Consider the following 20,186-nt stretch of genomic DNA (forward strand, 5'->3'; position numbering starts at 1 on the left):
TTTGGTTTTCTCATCAAACCTTTAAGCAGATAAGAGACCTGAATGCAAACCTGTGGCTTTAATTAAGTCTATCTCAGTTTAGAGGCTTTTTAAACTAATTTAGACTAATAAATGATTTAATCAATATAATACAGACGGGAAAACAACAGCCCAGGAAAAATGATATTAAACCAAGTTAAATGGGGAAATAGCTGCTCCACGCTTAACTATTTGTTGATTAAAATGTCTTACCAGCAATTATTTTTCTCTGTTTTGTCAAATTAGATAGCAGCAGATGTGATTTTTCCATATTTACCACAGTTGCAATTTTCAGTACTTTGGACAGCGACCATCCCTGCAGACGTAAAGTACACAATCCCACGCATACCCATTAGTGACAAATGGTTCTTTATTGACTTCTGAACAGCAGCAACAGTAAAGCAGTGAAAAGGACGGGTGTTACAGCAGCAGGAGCAGCAGAGCTGTTAAAAAATTTGTATGTGCGCCAGCAGAATGAAATTACTGAACCCTGAAGATTTTTACAGCTCCCCGCAGCTCCTGGATTGCAGGTGTGATTGCAACACAAGGGGGCACAATGAGAGTAGGAGACAAAGGCGTGCATTAAGGAAGAAGAAAAGCAGAGCAATTCACTCTGTCGTTTAAAAAAAATTAATTTAAAAAAAAGGCAAACGTTAGACCTTTCTGGTATAGAGTCACTCGAGAACAGTGTAGCTTCTTCTCCAAAGGTGGGAGCATTTGTCGTACTGGTCAAGTGGTCCTAAACATTTCACAATTTTGTTAAAGAACTGTTGAACTGTTGAGAACCACTTAATCAGAGAGACTACGCACGTCTTCATAGCAAGGTCCGTCCTCTAAACTGCTGATCTCACTAGTGAAAGAAACAACAACAGACAGAATTAAGTTCTGTTAATCTGTCGGTTAAGGCACAAGTCAAACACATCACGACAGCAGATTTCACACTGGGCCTGATGGAGAGCAAATACGCAAAAACTAACAAGGGGTTTCAGCCAACGTGCGCTGAGAAGACTTACCTAGAGATAGTTCTTTCCTCGCGGTGGTGTTTCTTTGTGTCATCCCAGCCCAGACTGACTAACTGCAGGGTTAAGAGCTCTTTATATAGCGTTTTGGGGTTGGTTCGTACAAGCCTCACATTCAGGCAGGAATGAGGCCCGTGCAGGTCCAACCGGATGAGCTGGGTTCCACCAGTAGGAGCACGACTGGGCAGCCACGCTCAAGACAAAGATAGCAACTGCTATCACATGAACACGAGGAATTTCACGTTATCTTTGTCTTTGTAGTTTGTTTAATTTCTGATGAAACTATCAATTGTCTCACAAAGTCTTACATTGTGTGAGCTGAAGGGCTGTGTTTGGGTTTCATGTCATGTAACACCTATTTTAAGCAGATACTCTGGCTACCTGTCAGTGTTAAGATTGTATTACTAGCTTTTAAATCACTGAATGGCCTGCACGAGATAAATTATAGATGGGAGTTTCATAGACACGGCATTTCAGTGGTCTCAGAGGGACTCCGTTTCACTTGACTTTTCTTTAAAAAAAAAATAAATAGGGGGAAAACCCCACTATGTTTTTAGATTAGCCTTTAACTAAACCACGCCTTTGAAAACGACTATTTCCAGCCTTTTTAAAAAAAAAAGTTTTCCAATTTCATTTTTAAGTTTTTAAAACATTTTATTGTATGTAAAAGTGATAACTGCTCAAGAATCAGGCATGGAGCAGTCCATGTGTTTTTTATTTTTTTTGTGCAACATGGGAGCGATCACAGGAGACATTTCTCTGAAAGAAGAAATTTATTTCTGCCTCTTTTTTTCATCCACAGAACAAACTAAATCTCCCAGAGTTCCTGATTTGCAGCAGCAGAGGCAACAGCAGCAATGGAAACAACAGGATACATTTAAAATAACTAAGATGTATATGCACACACATGTAATCACAAAACATTTACGTGAATGACTCTTGCCCAGATTGGTATTAACGTTACTGAAAACCAAACAGGAGTAGCAATGTTTAACATTTCCTCATGTTTAACTAAAGTAACGAATAAGTAAATGTCATTCATTTGTGATTACAAATGTAAAGAATGCGAAAAGACATTTAAAACACATTAAGGAAAACAGAAACCGTGACACTTTAAAGCATTTATGTCTCACACAATACTCTGGATTTCCCCTTTCCATCTTAAAGAAAGAGATATGTGACACTTCAGGCTCAACAATCAGAACAAGAAACACGCTAGATGAGTTGCAAAGGTTTAAACTGCAGGTTTCTGAAATACCTGTTGTAGCAGGAGGAAATGAAAAGCTCTGGGAACAGAGGTATACTTTGGCTCAAAATGCATGGGTAGTTTGGACACCATCCAAAATAAAAATAAAATAAAATTTAAAAAAAAAAATCCTAGAATCATTTGAACTGAGATTTTGCAGCATGTCACTATAAAAGAAACAGCATAGAAATCTGTGAATGTACCCTGTACGTCCAGATATTATGCTATGACACATATATTGCTACACAAGGAGAAAATATTACTTTATATTACACAGTCTTTTGTGTTATTAATATTTTTGGAGAGGAAGACTGCAGCAGCGATGGCTTTGAAGAACACATGCAATCAGATGACATCCAAGAAGAGAGCAATTTTGTGAAAAGTAGCCGGACGTTGTGCAGAGAACACCTCAGCAGTTACACAGTCTTTTGTGTTATTAATATTTTTGGAGAGGAAGACTGCAGCAGCGATGGCTTTGAAGAACACATGCAATCAGATGACATCCAAGAAGAGAGCAATTTTGTGAAAAGTAGCCGGACGTTGTGCAGAGAACACCTCAGCAGTTAAATGGATGCCAGCAGAGGACAATTGTTGGTTCAGGTAGCGTCAGCTCAAAGTGCCGGTGGGGTAGCCTTGAATTGGATCACTCCGCTCTGCCACGGGGACAAACAGAGACAGGATTAATATGCAAGGGTGGCTGGTGTTTCAGCAGAATTCAATAAAACGCTTCACGCCCTGGAGGACGGGGCTGTGGCCCCCCCACACCCTCTAGCAGATTATTACATGAAGGAACCTTTTAAAAAACAAAAAACAAGCGCGTCCATGCTCACAGGTGTACACACGGGTGATCACACCCACAAACTACACCCTTTTTGGCTCCTACCTCAAAGCACACTGTGTTCTGTTGATCTTATGTGCTGCACAATAATGTTTAACATTTAGTATTTACTGTCATATTCCCATATATCATTGTGATGTTGTTTATTCTATTACTCTTGTTCTCTTCTGCTTGCTTTCTTTTTTCTTTCTCAGCAGGTGATCCAGGTGATTGATAGATGCATTTTTTTTTTCTCTGCCCGTTCTGTTGGTTTTTGTCTTTTGCCCTTCTCCCCCGTCCCTCTTCTCAGCTGTTTCTCTTTCCCTCTTTCTTTCTCCCCTTCTTTCCCCCAGTCAAGTCTGTCCCGTATTCAGTAAGTGAAAATAAAATAAACAATAAAAGGTGAATCAAATGGACCATTACGGCAAGGCTGGGATGGTCAGTTTGGTAAAGTAAATCCGTTGGGCATCTTTCTTTGCCTTTAGACAACAATTCTGATGGCAAAAGAGCCAAACGGGACAGGCCAAAAAAAAGAAAAAAAAAAGAAAAAAGAATTCAATAAAACGCTTCATCTCCAACCACAATTACACACACAGATGTTATCAGATGTTATCTGATGTATCTCTGGTGATAAACGGGGTCTGACACACGTTTGGCTCAAATTCATGCAATAGTTGTTTTGCAAAGTGAGCAGGTTACAAATTAAGCTGGCAATTAGCTCATTTTAATCAATGATTAAGTTATTATTTAGTAAAGCTGTCAGTTCAAGTTTCTCAGAGCCAGAGGGAAACATCTACACAGTAAGGAAGCAGCTTATCCTCATGAATATTTTTCTTGATTACTTCTATTAACGATTAAATGATTTTCAACATGTATATATATATATATATATATATAAAAAGCACACACATATAGAAAAGCACACACACACTGCTTTTCTAGTCTAAGTGAGCACTCAAAGCGCTTTCTTACTACAAGCCATATGCACTTAATCACACACACATTCACACAGTGCTTTTCTCTATACCTAAACACTAACACTCTCATGGATGAATCAAAACTCAGGGCTCATTTTTGCCCAAGGTTAAGCTGACATGCAGACTGGATCTAACTACCAACCTTCCAGTTGGCAGATGACCTACTCTATGTCCTGAGCCACAGTCGACCCGGTTATAATATAATATATTGTTGGCACTAGGAGCTTTTCCGATTTCCTTTTGCAGTCTGCTTGTGTGTCAGTTCAACCAGTGGGATCTGAGCAGGTGTGGGTACATGCAGGTGAACAAGGTGTGTGAAGACCCAAAGAGTGAGTGCATTGACCAAAATGCTATGTGGACATAGTCACCTATCACCTGACATAAATTTAGGGTTTTAATTTGATTTTCAAAAGGAATCTATTTGTAAACTACAACTGAACAGGAAGTATGGAATTATTAAAATATACTTCTATTGGATGTCCTGGTTACACCAGAAACCCAGACCCCAAAAAAAGCCCGCTTCCCCCAGGTTTTCAATCAGCATGCTAGCTAATGGCTTTCCAGATCAGAGCCATTTCTCTGTAGATTTGGCACGTTATTCCCACCCAATTTGGTGACCATTCCAAGTGTATGCAATTCCTCTTTAGCACTTTGCGCTGAGACACACAACCCAGTGACAACAGGTCATGATGGATAATAAGCAAAAGGTATTGTAGACAAAGAAAAAAGGGAGCCAATGCAGTCATGCACAGGGTTTGATCTCATGCTGAGTATGGGGAATGTAGACACAGGGAAACACACACACTTGGGCTACATCTTTTTTACCTCTTCCTCATCATCATCATCATCATCATTAAATTCACCCAATACTTTCTGGAATTAAACAAAGTAATTGAGAGAAAATTATAGACAGAGAAACCAAGCTTGCCCTGCAGAAGAGTAAAGCTGAAAACTGGAGAAAACAGAGCATACCTTTGATTTTTTGCTCTCGAGTCGGCGCAAAAATGCTACCACATCCTTTTTGCCGACAGCTTGTGCCTGTGACAGGCGATGATGGAGAAGTTTTTTTTAACTTTGTGAACTGCTAAGTGTTAATAAAATAGAAATATGCCTTCCTACAAACCCACCAATTGAATTGCAGTCTGCCCATCATAGCCTGGTTGATTTAAGTCTGCTCCAGCAAGGCTCCAGATTTCCAGACCATCCAGGTCACCATTGGCTGCCAGGCTGATGCACACAAAGTAAAAGCATTATTACAGCAACAGGATTCATTTCTCCAAAATCAGTATTAATATAATATTATACACTGGGCAAAGAACAGCTTGTGTAAAGGAAATTTGTGGAAAGACTGCAAAAGCATATCAATGGAACATTCAGTATTACTGAGCCACATGAGCCACAGGAGCTTGAGGTTTATCTTCATAGTGACACATGCAATGCTTATCATATGAAAGGTGTGTTCCTGAAACTGGAAATTGGAACGGTCTTAACAAAACCTGTTTAGTGTCTCGGGCAGATTAAAAAAAAAAAAGAAAGAAAGAAAGGGAAAAAAACAACACGTACTCACTGACACTACAGATAGAGAACAGATCTGAAGCTATGCTGTTAGGGAGCATTCCTACAGTTTGTGTAAGAGTGGGACAACTGGTTGCACCTGTGTCAGCTATGTAGGATGGGTCATTAGTGACGGTGGAGCAACGAAGTGGCTGTGTACAATTGTTACAATACTTCCTTTTTTGTGTCTGACCTGCACATTTCAGTTCCTGCTTCCTCCAACTCATGTCTGGAGAAATGAGCTCCGGTCTTTCTCAGCAGCTTCACAACTTCCTTGTGTCTAAGTTAGAGAGCATGTAATCACAGAGTTATTGTTACTGTATATCACCATTCACACATGCACTCTTTTCTATTAATAAAAGGGCATCGCAACTGATCACTTTTCTGTAACTCTTGCAAACCTTAAGACAGAGCTAGTAACATATTCCACATGGTACAAGTTTCAAGGAATGTAATAACACAACACAACATTGTGACTATAAATCTCTCTCTAATTGCAGTTGTATTAGGACATTAGATTATGGTGCATTTTTGCTATTCTCAATTCAAAAGTCAGGTCTTCCCCTCTCGGTGCCTGTGTCCAATCGAGAGCAGCTGTTGCAGCACACACACATAGACCCTGCTATTAATGATGGGCCCAAATACTCAGAAGTTTGGCTAGACTTCAAGAGAAGTGATGATGACAATCTCAGTTACAACAAGTGTGACGAGTCCTTTGCACGTGAACCAAATAATGCTCGTGCACTCCATCTCCGTCTCTTAGCGAGATGCCAGAGAGCCTATATCTCATTAATAAAAGGGCTTATGTTTAATAAGCATATTCGTTTGAATCAGAAGAAACAGACATAACTACCTATTAAGTGTAATTAGATATAATGCTAATTTTAAACAACATTTTCATTCACACTGTAATTTAGACTTGGAGCGAAAGAGTCTGTGTGGCAGTAATCGTCGTTTGGCAAGTACGAACAAGTTTGTTGTCCCCCGCAAAGAGCCGCCCACGCAGGAGTCACATGCAGTGATTTTCACGGTGACAAGAAATGTGCATTAAAAGCAAAGGCTGAAAAGTTTCCACAACTGACCCGCAGACTTTCTGAATAAGACCTGTGTGACAAAGCGACAGGGTAAGCTAGTAAGAGCTCAATTTTGTGCCTAATTGTTTAGCTGTATGGAGAGCAACAGCCAGAGAACCTATTAGGGACTTCCTGCGGAGCATAAGCCAGTAACTCTCATCAATGAACCGGGGAGCAAGCTGGTAGGACTGGTTCAGAGGGCACTCCCCACATTTCTTTCAGGTTTCTCTCTCTGTCCTCTCTGCCTCTCCTTATATGGGCATTAGGCTCTTAATACAGTACGAAATGTGGCTCACAATGTGCTCGCGCATCCCTGACAGCAACTTAAAACTCCACTTTTATTACTTTTGTTATTTCAGTGAAAATATTAAGAAGGGGAATAGCTGCTCAAGCTGTGCAGCACATTACAGGAAGTGTAACAACAGGTGTCTGCGCTCCAGTGCATCCCTCTGCCATCACAAAGGCAACAAGTCCACACTTGCAGCACCAACCGTTGAAAGAGATGAGCCATTTGTCGCAGCTCTGACACACACAACGTTTTCACCCTGAGGCTCAACATAGCCCTGAAATGTTACGCCTGGCTATTCCCTGACAGACGTTTAGAGCAACCTCAGTGAATGACACAAAATTAAAAATACAGCTTTGGTAAAAATAAACACTGCCTAAATTGTCAGATGACAATTAGCCTAATTAGCTTATAATTATTGCCCGGCCTCTAAACTCCATTACGAGCCCCTTCCTGGTTTCACCCTCCCCCCAGCCGCTGCTGCTTTCTTGCCATTTGAGCAAAACCTATCAGCAGCTCATGTAATGAAGTCCTCTCTGTAGCAGCTATTAAACATATTTGCAGGAGATCCTCAGATGTCTAATTGCCAAGAGGGGGGGATTTAATTTGTTGTGTTTGCAAATTCATAAATGACAATATTACTTTAACAGCAAGATACAGGCAGACACACTGGCCCTTACTGTTTCGAAACAAGACAAGTCTTACCTGAAACGCACAGCATTGCATAGGGGTGTGTCGCCATAGCGATCTTTAGTGTGGACCGAAGCTCCATGACTCAGTAGGTACTGCACCATTTTGAGGTGGCCCTCACAGGCAGCAACATGAAGGGGTGTGCGTCCATCGTAGTCCACCAGACATAAGTTACTGCCCTGTGGAAAGGGAAAATCCTCAGTGTGTGTGCTGGTGGTTTAAAGGTTAGTGTGGTGAGATGATGTATTGATTTTATTTCTAATCTATATTTGTTCTTTTTGTTTATTTGTTTTTATTTAATCTTTATTTATACGGGTAATCCCAGTGAGACTCAATGCTCAATCACAAGAGAAACCTGTTTCAGACAGCGTAACAAAATTACAAAAATAATAATAAAAAATCTCCTGAAAAAGACTAAAACTTGAGTGTACAACTAGAATGATCGAAAAGCCTTACACCACTGCTAGATTTGGGCGATGCCAAACCTGTGGCTGATTTTTTTTCCACTCATCTGAGGATCTAAAGTGCCAAACTGTTTGAGTAGCAGTCTTCAAGAATACTTCTCCAGGCTTCTTGAAGGACATTCAAAGCTCTTCTCTGGATGTTTGCTGCTTTTTGTTCCATTCTTTGTGAGGATGATTCCACACTGCTTCAGTAATGTTGAGGTCTGGGCTCTGAGGGCCAACCCATGCCTGGTAGTGTCCCACTGTTTTTTTGTTTGTCTTTATCCATGTATGCTTTTAGTTTGACAGTGTGTTTGGGATCACCGTCATGCTGAAAAAATGAAGCCGTTGCCAATCTGATGCTTTCCAATTAGCATTACATCGGATCAAAATTTGACAGCACATTTCTGTGTTTATAATTGCATCAATTTTGACAACGTCACCATCCACCGTGCTTGTATTCACTCACTGTTGTAGCTCTCTCTTGATCTCCTCTGTAGATACTGACAATGATTTGAACCAAAATTTTCAATTTGATCACTTCTTAAGACCTGCTGCTACCGATTTTAACTAAATTTCTTGTCTAATGTGGTATATCTCAGCCCTTTCTCCCTGCTTACTTTCCTTAAGAGTGGCTGCTTGACAGCCGCCCTTCTACCATTTCTGCAGAGGCTTCAGTGAACATTAGAGGGATCATCAACTGGAAGGTTTTTGCTGGATTTTCTTTACTATTTCTTAAGGACATGACTTTCAAATACTGTTCATCTGCTGCTTTTTTATGCTTGAATGATTCATGGGTCAGTGTTAAGTGGCTTAACAAATATACAAAAAATAAAAATAAACAAGGTCTGGACCAAAAATGAGTGAAAAGCAGCCAATGCCCTTACGTGAGGGCAGAATATATTTTTGAAAACTTCAAGGTAATCTAGGCAGCAGCTGCATACCAGTCAATCCACATACAGACATGTACATGCGACTGTGGAGACAACTCTAGGCTTGCCTTACCAGTCTGTCCTCTAGTTCTGCTTGTCTGAGTGCCTGCGTGTTGACTACACCGCTCTAATACAAAATGGAAGTGTGACCCTGAAAATGTTTTGAAAATCTACCAGTGGGAAAAGTTTTCCAAAGTTCAATGACCTTACAGCCAAACATGACCAGGAAAGAAATGGGTAAAATGTGTTTGGAGACTCAAAAACAGGAAATAATGATTAACTTTACAGCATGTGGTGAAGGTCGTGGGATTGCTTACCATTTCTTTTAGGGCTTTTAAGGCCTCAATGTCACCGATCTTAGCAGCGGCGCATGCCAGCGTGGGAGTCAGAGCATCTCGGATGGCTTCCAGCTCCTTTTGAAACCAGATTCCAAGAATTTTAAAACCCGCAATTTCTCTGAATATGAAAACAAGTCATCAAGTATGGCAAAATGACAAGCTCCTAATAACCTAAAGTTAGCCCCAGAGCTGAAAGTCTGCGGAAATGCACTGCTACCCTTACCGCTTTGCAGCTGACGCTTAGAGACTTGGCAATGACTTGGATGAAACGGCTGTCACTCAGGCACAGTTTGGCTCCTGCCAAGTCAGCGATCATTTCACCTCGCAGGTTCTCTGCCATCATCTGGACAGAGTCACAAAAAAATAATAATCTTTTAGCACTTTGTTACTTTAAAAGCTTCCACATAATGGAAAAGAAAGTGTTGAAAGTGCCACCAGCCTTTTTCTTCGCCTCCAGAGCAAGCTCCTTCTTGGCCAATACGTAGGACAGTTTTGACAGCGCAGCCTCTGGAGTCATGTCGCCTCCTGCTATCAGGCCGGCTTCTATCAAGACCTGTAGTATCAATCACAGGAATAAGTGACCTGATTGATTCATTCTCTCTCCAACTCAACTGAACATATTAACAAGACTGTGATTAATTACCAAGCGTCATGAACTACCTTGCCAGTGGCGTAGGATGTAGACACCGACCCCCTCAGACACTGCGTGCAGTTGATGATGATGACACCGGCATCAGTGGCTTTCTTTAACTGTTCCAGGAGATCAGGGCGGTTATCGGGGGCATTTCCGCTGCCGTAGGTTTCCAGGACCACTCCTTCCATGGGTGGCTGCAGGAAAGCCTTTACCTGGACAAAGATGAGCGCAGTTTCAGGTTATAAACACCCAAAATTTATGGCCATCTTAACTGGCTACTCAACTGTGCAGAATCAAGATGAGAAATTAGTATTCCATGTTATTTTTCCTGCAGCCCCTTTAACTCCATGCAACCCATTCACTCTCCTAAAAGCCCATCTGGTGCCATCTCTGCAACCAGAGTATCTCAGTCACTGGTTGGCTGGTTGGCACTGGGAAGCCCTACACCACATCATTAGCCATGGCATATGACTAGAATGGCAGAAAGGAGAGCAATTAATCTGAAGGTGTTAGCAAGCATAAAGTCACTTGGCAAGTTTGTGCCAGTTACCATAAAATGTGAGAAGAAGGTGACATTAAAAGTTCCAGGTTCACTCAGTATTTTTTGATGCGATAAGCAGTTTGACAAGAAAGGTGTGACACAGATTACCAATGAAGCTCCCGTACTGCAGAGTGCGGACACACGAGAGCCAAGTGCCTAATCAAAACGGTGCCTCATAAAAGCAGTTAAAGGCTGTAAGAAAGCCTTGATAGCAGAGTTGGGCAGTGGGAGCAGATTGAGACAGTAAAGTCGCTCCCCCAGCAGACGCTGCAGGGGGAGGTGCAGCTAAATGTTACAGTATCTGTAGCAACCCTCCCTCTTTACAGGGGGATTGGACATGGCCCATAACTCCGTCTCATCTTTCTCTGGCTTGAGCTTTGATGGCAGCTTACATGATTGGGAAAGTAACAGAAGAAGGCTAATAGCGCAATTACATTGAAGTCAACTATATTTTATTGCAGACAAAACAACAGTCTGTTACCTTTGAAGAACAGGTGATCTAGTACAACAGAAAAAAAGGAGGCAATTACAACTTTCTCGGCTTAAAGATTTGCACCATGCCGGTAATTTTAACATACTCATTTCAGCACTTGACTGCATGTCATTTGGTTTTAATTGGAAACAGCGTAAGTAAGCTGGAACCTCTGAGGCTTAGAAATGAAGCCAAGGCTCAAGTCCAAATACTGCAGTTCCTCAAGCAGCCAAATGAGGCTGTCTCAAAATGTGAGAAAACAGACTCCCATGTTTAAAAGGACAACATTGGAGAAGACAATACGACTGCTGAGTTACATGAAGCTGGCTGTTTGTTTATGGTGCTAGTGAGTGTTTTAATCTTTTTTGTGACCTTAGCTGTAAGGTTGTACAGGGTTGCATTTAAGACTTAAAGTTATACACAACTGTCAGGGCGGCCGCTCTGAGTGATTAGTGAGGCACTCTAAGGAGCAAGCTGTTTAGTTTTTATCATTTTCATTCTTCTATCCAAATAATGACAAGCGGTAGCTTCAGAACATCTGGTAAATATTCCAAAATTACATCCATGGTCCACTTCACAGGCTACACCAGTAGCATTAAACAAAAAACGACATTTTATACCACTTTAATAAAAAGTTAAATAAACTACATTTCCCTGAAACTTACAGTAGACGCAGTGATTCCTGGGAATAGCCTAAGCAGGCCTACGTTGCGGTTCAGCTCAGTCTTGACTTGAAACTTTGCTGTGGTGTTTGCCCTCCACACTGTATCCCAGTTGACTGGCGGAAAGTTGAAGAAACTCCATTAAAAAAATAATCCTTTAAAAACAAAAAGTGATTTATTTTCTACGTAAGCAGTTTATTGGTTCCTCACTTGTAATATCCACTTCAGCAGTGGCCAAGGGGGCCAAGTTAGGAGATGAGAATGCATTGAAGCTCGCAGCATCCACTTTGGTCACACGATTCCCTCTGTAGAGTTTGTTGTAGAAATACAGGCACACCTAACAAATGCATGTTCATAAGATGAACTTAATAATTTATTTCTTGATTGATTAAATCACTAACATATAACAGAGCTAAGAGAAAACAAAGCAACAACTGGCTATCAGGGTATTACATTCAGTCAGTTTCTCTCTCACAATCCAACATTTCTAATAAGGTTTGCAGTCAATTAGCAGCTATAAACCATCTTCTTTATCTCACCTCAGGAATGACAAATTGTCCAGCAATTAGTAATGCCCCAAGTAGATTGTCTCTGCCATCATTCCTCATCTCATAGATGGGTACCTAAAGACAGAAAGTGTCTCATTTTAACAAAGCAGTAAACCCTGGTTTATTTGCTGGTTAGTTAGTGACTTGAGGATAGCAGCTCTTACCTGTGAGCCCGTGAGAATGATCGGTTTGCCCAAATGCTCACACATAAAGGACAGGGCAGAGGCTGTGTAAGCCATAGTGTCTGTGCCATGAAGAATCACAAAACCATCGTAGCTTTCATAGTTTCTCTGGGGTGAAATAAGAAAATAATTATCATAATGGAGATAATTTCACATGGCCAGATAGATTTTAAAAGCAGGATTTAAGTAATATAAAGGCACAACAACAAATTAAAAAGAGTAGCAAGTACCTCAATGTCCTTTCCAAATCTACCCCAGTCATCTGTGGTCATATTGGAAGAGTCCAATAAAGGATTGTACTCCAAGATAGTGTAGACTATCCTCTTATTTTGTTTACTCAGTCTGGAAGAGAAAACAGTCCAGTTTATCTATGAGCTGCATTCTCTATAGGAACATTTACACAAAGCCAAACAGTGACAGATTATACAGCCAATAATAAAGCAGCGGTGTTGGTCGTTCCAAGTACAAATATTCAACTTCAAAAGTTCACGCAGTCAACAAGCAATTAAAGTCTTTACTGGGATAAATTATTACGTATTATGTATTGTGGTGAACATTTAATAAAAGCTGGATCAGGTTCTGGTTAAAGGGGAGATGTGAGCTTAAAGAAGCGTAAGGGAATGTTAAAAACGCTGACTTCAAAATCCGTTTAGCTGGGCCTTCTGTCTGAGCAACAGGGCGCCAAAACCTGTTTCAGGTTTACGCACACAAAGAATTTTCAAAGGGTAAAAGGGAGGGGCAAAGTCACACAAGTTAGACAGTGCAGCACTTTAAAAGTTAAGCATTTTTGTTTAGCACAGTAGAGTCCCAATTTCCTGCACAGCTACATGACTGAACACTTACATTTATGGACACAAGATAGCTTATCCGATATATTTTGAAGGTTCTTTGGTGACTCGTATCATGTTGGAGCAAAAGCCTGTATTTCTTTTTCATTGCAAATAATAGGGAGGGAGTCTTTCATACATACATATTTATGCTGCCTGTAAGTGCAGTTTAACGCAGGCGTCCCACAGCCCCACCTGCCACGCTCCATGTAAGGCAGCGTGACTGACTGAAAAGCCATGAAGCGATTTTCTTTTTAATCTCCCTTTTAAAGAAACACCGTAGAACACCCCCCACATTACCATAGGGCAGCCTTATAGCATAGAGATAGGAGGTGAATGGAACAGCAGGGGGAAGAGCAGGTGAGCCCCAGTCCATCCAAGCAGGGGTCCTATAGACACTCTACTAATTAGCCTCAAGTCGACACATGACCCAAGAACATATGTTGTCGATCTTCTAGAAGAAAAGTGCCTAAAAAAAACACTATTCAAATCACCAATTATTCATATATCTGGCAGTGTGTCCTAAGGTTTAGCAAAGCTACACATTACCATACTCATGCTAAGACACTTCATATGCTCAGAATAATAAACGCATGGAAGGACGCTGGAGGTGGAAGCAAACAGCCCTGTGGCATTGCCTCTCAACATCACATGAATAAAGCTTTGCAGTTAATCAATAAACCAATTCCCCTCTGAAATAATAGACGTAGGATCAGCTCTTGAATAAGATCAACGGTATGCCTATTAAATTTGCATGTGAGTTTAATTCAGTTGATATGAACACTGCAAACTCAAGGATGAGCAAGTGTTAAGACGTGCTGAACACCTAAAAACATTCAATCAGTAGAATATTAATGAAAAACATAAGAAGATGGCATATATATATCTCACAGATAATAAAATAACAAAGTTCTAACAACCTATCTTTAGAAAATACTTACCATTTCAAGGGCCATAGATACCTTGATATCTTTACTATAATACAGGACTAAACCCACTTTCATAATAGCAGTCAACATGAGGCCAGAGAGGAAATTAGTGTCTCTGGAAAAGGCTACTTCTACTGACGATGAAGACCCTAAAGGGCTTGTCAATCGGCTCCGAGCCCAATTCACTCAACTGCACACAAGCATGACAAAACAAGACAAAATAAAGTTAAACATGCAACACTGCAATCTATCTTTTGCTTATATCAGGAACGAGACGCTGTACAGCTGCCTTGTTAGTTACAGAGTTCAAAATTAGCCGGAGTAAGAGACACAGAATTACTTCAAGCAACAAGCAACTTTTTCCAACTGCCGAAAGACACGTAGGCATGCACTTCCCAACAGGGAAGCACACCCAAGCAAGTGGTGTTAAGTACAGCAGAGACATCAAACCAATCTCAAGCAGGGAGAAGTCAAACACAATGCAACCAGTACTACAACACCCGTGAAAGTGCAGGTCGGGATGGGGCGCTGGCTTCCTGTTAAAGTGACAAAAGCAGTTAAGGGTAATAAAAATAAGTGCATCTCTTAACAGGAATGTAACTTGTTTTATTTTCAGCCTCTGCTTTTCCAGATAGGAAACATATCTTGCACTGTGTGCAGTTACCATCTTGGGCAGATCCAAGATATAGGGCGATTTAGCCTGTATAACGAATGCTCTTGCAAAAACACCTGAAATACATTATATCTCACTGTCCTGAGGACGGTCTGCACATACTATAAACACAAAGTTTGGATCTATAAAGATCCAAATAGCTGTCAGGTTTAGCCATTCAGGAAAAGCACTGCACATTAGATGAAGTGCAACATTTTTTCACTGTGAAGTGAGACGGTCTCAAGTTAAATAAATGACATAATTAATGTAATAAATTAGGTATAAAGGAAATAAAAACACACAGGATTTCAAACTTTTAGTTCAAAATAAGCAACATTACAAATTTACATGCGATCCTTTTCTTTGTTGTTGACCTACTCTTGCTCTGTCAGTAACACAGGCCTCACAAGATGCTAATAATGAAGACAAATTATGAGCTAATGCCTCATGGCTGTGACAACAGAAAATACTGTTAATTTTCTGTTTTCAAATAAGGATAAGGAAACATGTTTAAAATATTACAAACACAGTTATGTAGTCTTCCTCTGATACATATGGCAACCAATAGTACAGCATGTGGTTTCATTTTGTTAAATACAGATATATATATCTACATGTTGACTAATGGGTGCACTTACGGCAGGACCAAGGTGTCAGATCCATAGTACTCATACATGCGGGTCTGGTGAGCATATGTCTCATCATGGAGGATGGGCAGCTTACGCAGGCTCTTCACAAAAGCATTGGCTTGTGGGGCAAGAACTGTAGGTTAAAGAGCAGAAAAACAACAGAGATATTTAATGTTTAACAGTTTGCTTTTAGTAGGATTACTATTAATAGAAAGCGAGCACAGTGGATATGCTGTCATCTCAACACCACAACAACACTCTCATACTGAACCCTAGTGGTTATTGTAAAAAATAACATTACGGCTGGAAATACACTTGAAGCACACTTTTAAAAACACATGATCTTCTTGAGTATAACATAAAAGGACAACATTAAATGTACTATTAGAAACAATAACACAAAGGTTAGGAGACAGAATATAATATGGACATGCAATCTTAACTGTCAAGCAAAATAAACATACATTGAACTCACACAAATAATACAGCTTTAAACTGGCAATCTGAATAACTGATGATTATCATATTTCAGTTAACAATCATTTTTGTCCGGCACATGGCCTCACATTTGATTTTAGTATAGTTTAGTATAAAGAGGAGTTCCTGATCGTCCCAGTGAGTGAAAGGTTGCCTACGTACTGTGACTGGAAAACAAACCCAAATCATCACCCCTCCACCACCGTGCTTGACGGTTGGTAAGGTGTTTGGGTTGATATGCTTTGTTTGGTTTTCACCAAATGTGGCGCTCTGGATTTAGTTTAGTTTGGTTTGTCCAAAGGACATCGTTCCAGAAGTCGTGTGGTTTGACAAACCTAGGCTATACTGCCATGTTCTTTTTCTGGAAACCCTTCCAAAAAACGCCATATTTGTTCAGCCTTTTTATACTGTACAAACAAACTTAACATTGAACACACTAACCAAGACCTGTAGCATCTGAGAGGTAGCTCTTGAGTTTTTTGCAATTTCTCTCTTGCACAGTCTGACTTTGGATTGAATTTGCTGGGGATCCAGGCATCTGTCTTGAATGTTTTCCACTTGTGAATAATCTTTCTTACTATAGAATGATGGAATGATGGGCAGCAACAATTCCTTCTCTAAGATCATTCATATTGTGTTAACACAAACTTAATCCTCCACAACAGCACTTCATGATGATCAATTAATCAAGTGCAATTTGTCAGCAGTGGCTGGCTCGTAGTTTCCCTCTAAATTGTACGGAAGCAACAAGGGTGTAGTTACATTATCACAGGGCTGTAAAGAAGTCGTGTGAAAACTATTTTTCATATGACTGTATATTAAGGGAGCTGACCTACAGTTAAGTCCGTGCAATTTTTGTTATTTGAGCCTTTTATCAAAACATATTCAAGTTACAATTGCAACCAATATGGGCTTAAAATATGACTAAAGTAATACTTTCAGTTTTAATTTGAGGCTGTTTACATCCAAACTGTAGGAAGAGTATAGTAATTACAGCTCTAACGGCATAATGTATTTGGAAGCAGTTGCTATAAAACCCACAATATGTAATCAAAGAAGCTCTCGATTCAAAAACCAGACCATCTTTAGGCTCCAAAAAAAACCCATCATAGAGACAATGGGGATATTATAAGTGGCCAAATCAAAAGTGTGGGACATCCTAAGAAAAAAGGATACACTGGTCAGCTCTGTAAATAATAAAAAGGCCTGGACCCCCCACAGATCACCATAGCTGTGAATGGTCACAGCATCTTTTCCATGACAAAGAAGAAACCACTTCAGAAAATCCATGTAAATGAAAAAGACTCTCCAGAAGGCAGGAATATCATTATCCAAGTCAGCCATTAAGAAAAGACCTCGGAAGACCTTCATCACAAGCTCCAAACTATTCACTGCGTTCAAAACAGAAAGGCTAGAATTAGAGTGATGGAGAAGGCTTGGAAGCATGAGTCGAGCAAAACAACACAACGAAGGCAGTGTGTTGGCACTGAAAAGATTTCAGTCATTTACTAAGCTACAATGAAGGATAGTTACAGTGTTTGATGTAAGTATAACAGTGTCATATCAAATCTATAAAATCATTTTATTCTTAATTTAATGTCTAAAGAGTGTATTTAATTTAACTTTTGTTTATCTGTTGAAAAACAGACCATAAAGAACATACCTTGGCATAAAACTGAGGAAAAACTGGTTTTGGGTGTTAGTGACATGAATATTGATGAAGCCTGAGCTGGGAGAACGCCAGGGTGTGGGGAGAGATTAGATGAGGAAAAGATCTTTCTGCTGTGGTATAAATCCTGTGATCACTTGTCAATATCTCAGTTGGTCAACAAACCACCTTGATCTACTGTACATTGCGACTGATCTAGCACTGTGTTTGATGAGTTCACTCTGATTGTTGGGCTCTATTTAGCTATAAGTATAATATACGTATAATACAAGTGTGGATGATGACCCTCGCCTAAATGGCTTTCCGGCTGCTTTTTTTCTTTTCTTTGCTACCAGAACATGGATGGTATATATTAGCATATTATCTTATGCTATGTTATACCCCTAATTAAAGATTGTGAAATTATTATGTAGTTTTAGTTTGTATTATTCTCCTGAATTAGAAGAAGGTGATAACTATTACAGTTATTAAACTGATTTGTATTGCATTAGACTGCTGATTCTGTGTGAATGAATGATATTGTTTTATGATGCATTATACTGCTGAGTTATAAGAAACACTGTTTTCAGAGAGTCAGGACCTTGCTTTTTCTGATAGTAGAGGAGACAGACAAGGCCATAAGTCAGGCTCGCTTGGAGTTAGAAAGAATGTGAATGTTTAGGTTTTTACAACTAGCTGGGGGCCACTAGAGGCTATAAGAGTTTGAGTAATCCTCCACCAGTTTGAGATTTTGCTGTGACCCTCTTCATGCATGTCTCCCCATCCGGATGGTTTGTGCTCATAAAGTGTTGAATTGTATGTAATAAAGTAATTGTTGATTGAGCATTTATCCACAGAGTATTGTCCTTCCTTCAGCCCAAAGGTCAAAAGAATTGGGAGGATTTAACAATGGCCTTGTATCATTCTCATATCTACTCTATTGTGTACAAAGTAATGAAAGGTATTTGTCCAAATATAGTTAAGGCAAGTTCAGCTTATTTAGAAAATCCATAACATATAAGAATATTTAGTTGTATTGCAAATGTCAAAGCAATGAATAAACCACAAACATGAGTAGGTCGCTTATTATGGATTGAAAAATAGGGACAGGTGGTTTTTAAAAGTCCGAATACCGCAGATGTTGCACAGTAACTAATGTCAACATTCAGTTATTCATTGAGAGAACCTGTTTTCACTGTAGTACGTTTGGCGTTGGCTGCTCTCCTGTTTCGAAACTTAAGTCTGTTGTAAAACCCTGAATCATGCGCAGAGTAAATACATCTGATCTCAACTTTCGTCTTTGCATTTCTGTTCACTAAAACCAAGCTTCATTTAGCATCTTCATCTTCAGTTTATTTGGAAGGTCGCCAGTCGCACATGGCATCAGCTGTGTAGGTAAGCTGTTTACCCCAAGTCTATTTTCGGATGCACGTGCAGATTGTTGTCACGCCTCGTGTTCAGACCCACATGCAAACATGCAATAAGAGGAAGCCACCGGCTATGCTAGCTAACTGCTACAGAGGAGAACAACGAATAATTGATGACAATGATTGCCATAGCTACCGTCTTCATGAAGAGTCATGCCGATAGTTCCTCCAGTATTGATAACGAGGACCCGCGCCTCCGCGGCGCAAGGTGAGGTTACCAGGTCGGCGTTCTCAATCGAGTTGCAACTGGACAACTTTCTCCTTCGTCCTGGATGAAGCTGAAGACTTCGTGGAGGGGAAACATCATTAACTTCTATCAGATCCAGAGATGGTTGTGACAAAGCCCGCGCGAGAGATGTGAGGCCATTGGTGCTGGAGTCCGCCATGATGCTTTTCGAAAGCCCCGGCGCTGTCTCTTTAAATGCGGTAGCTAAGAAAAGTGTTCAAAACCCGGGTTTCTTTATTGTTAGCAGGGTTACATGAGGATCGTCTGCCTTTATACACGGAGAGCGGCTTTCGTCGTAGTTAAAACGGCTTAGTAAACAGAGGAGGGACTCATTGTTATCGTTATGTTTTAATTTCCCCACCCACTTAAACTCTTCAGAGCGCACTCTGACGTCAGTGACGTGGGCGTGTTCTGCACGAGTCTCTCAGTAATAAAGTTTTGGTCTTGGTTCAAGGAATTTTTATTTAGGCTGATCTACAAATTCTACGCAGTGAAGAATTCTGTAGAAAAGCTAAAGAATGACCTAGATGTAAACTCTTTATGCGGACAGTCTCCTGCTACCGTGTGCCCATCATGTTCACGTTTTCATATCTTTATATGGAAATATTTTATTTGGCTGATATGGTTATGATTATATTATGAATTATAACCACAGCAATCAATATTGAGAGTACAATGACACTCTCACCCCCTTTTCCTGTTCCTGCTGTTATAACATGTATCATGCTGGCGATTTAACTTACGTTGTTACTTAACGGTTTGCAATAAAGTTGTTGAAATATACTGTGTCTCTTGAGTGTAGAGTACATTTGTGAGGGTGACTTTTGCAATACTTAAATAATAGTTACATAAAATATGGTATGTAACTTTATAGCCTTGTAGTTATGTGTATACAACATAAATCCCTCGCGCCACACTAAAAATCTTCTGGGTCAAAAC

General features: G+C 40.2%; 1 protein-coding gene across 5 annotated transcripts; it reads right to left on the reverse strand.

Moving 5' to 3' along the window:
- Nucleotides 1-1,735: 1,735 nt before the first annotated feature.
- On the reverse strand, nucleotides 1,736-19,627 carry aspg (asparaginase homolog (S. cerevisiae)). Of its 5 annotated transcripts, none has more exons than XM_086274764.1 (18): nucleotides 19,158-19,627; nucleotides 15,479-15,602; nucleotides 12,663-12,774; nucleotides 12,415-12,540; nucleotides 12,242-12,325; nucleotides 11,913-12,039; nucleotides 11,706-11,818; nucleotides 11,050-11,067; nucleotides 10,054-10,239; nucleotides 9,833-9,946; nucleotides 9,617-9,736; nucleotides 9,373-9,468; nucleotides 7,696-7,859; nucleotides 5,825-5,911; nucleotides 5,205-5,304; nucleotides 5,050-5,115; nucleotides 4,903-4,950; nucleotides 1,736-2,936 (listed from the first exon to the last, which is right to left on the reverse strand). In XM_086274764.1, the coding sequence occupies exons 1-18, from the start codon at nucleotides 19,405-19,407 to the stop codon at nucleotides 2,895-2,897; spliced, it is 1,977 nt and encodes a 658-aa protein (XP_086130890.1). In that variant the 5' UTR covers nucleotides 19,408-19,627; the 3' UTR covers nucleotides 1,736-2,894. The 5 variants fall into 5 exon arrangements, with proteins under 5 accessions (XP_086130890.1, XP_086130895.1, XP_086130892.1 ...); XM_086274769.1 differs by lacking the exon at nucleotides 11,050-11,067 and adding an exon at nucleotides 14,689-14,724; XM_086274766.1 differs by lacking the exon at nucleotides 4,903-4,950.
- Nucleotides 19,628-20,186: the final 559 nt, after the last annotated feature.

The sequence above is a fragment of the Aulonocara sp. 'chitande type north' Nkhata Bay genome, linkage group LG19 (assembly GCF_057382095.1).
Source record: "Aulonocara sp. 'chitande type north' Nkhata Bay isolate Kocher_YH1m ecotype deep benthic linkage group LG19, A_spYH_male_GT1.1, whole genome shotgun sequence".
Classification (NCBI taxonomy): Eukaryota; Metazoa; Chordata; class Actinopteri; order Cichliformes; family Cichlidae; genus Aulonocara; species Aulonocara sp. 'chitande type north' Nkhata Bay.

Bases quoted from the DNA above. Each gene is read 5' to 3' on its own strand.
- aspg (XM_086274769.1), bottom strand. From the start codon at position 19,407: ATGGCGGACTCCAGCACCAATGGCCTCACATCTCTCGCGCGGGCTTTG. The intron at 15,603-19,157 runs GTAGCTATGGCA...TTTAACCTACAG, and splicing joins CATGACTCTTCATGAAGACG to TTCTTGCCCCACAAGCCAAT. The intron at 12,040-12,241 runs GTGAGATAAAGA...TGCATTTGTTAG, and splicing joins GACAATTTGTCATTCCTGAG to GTGTGCCTGTATTTCTACAA.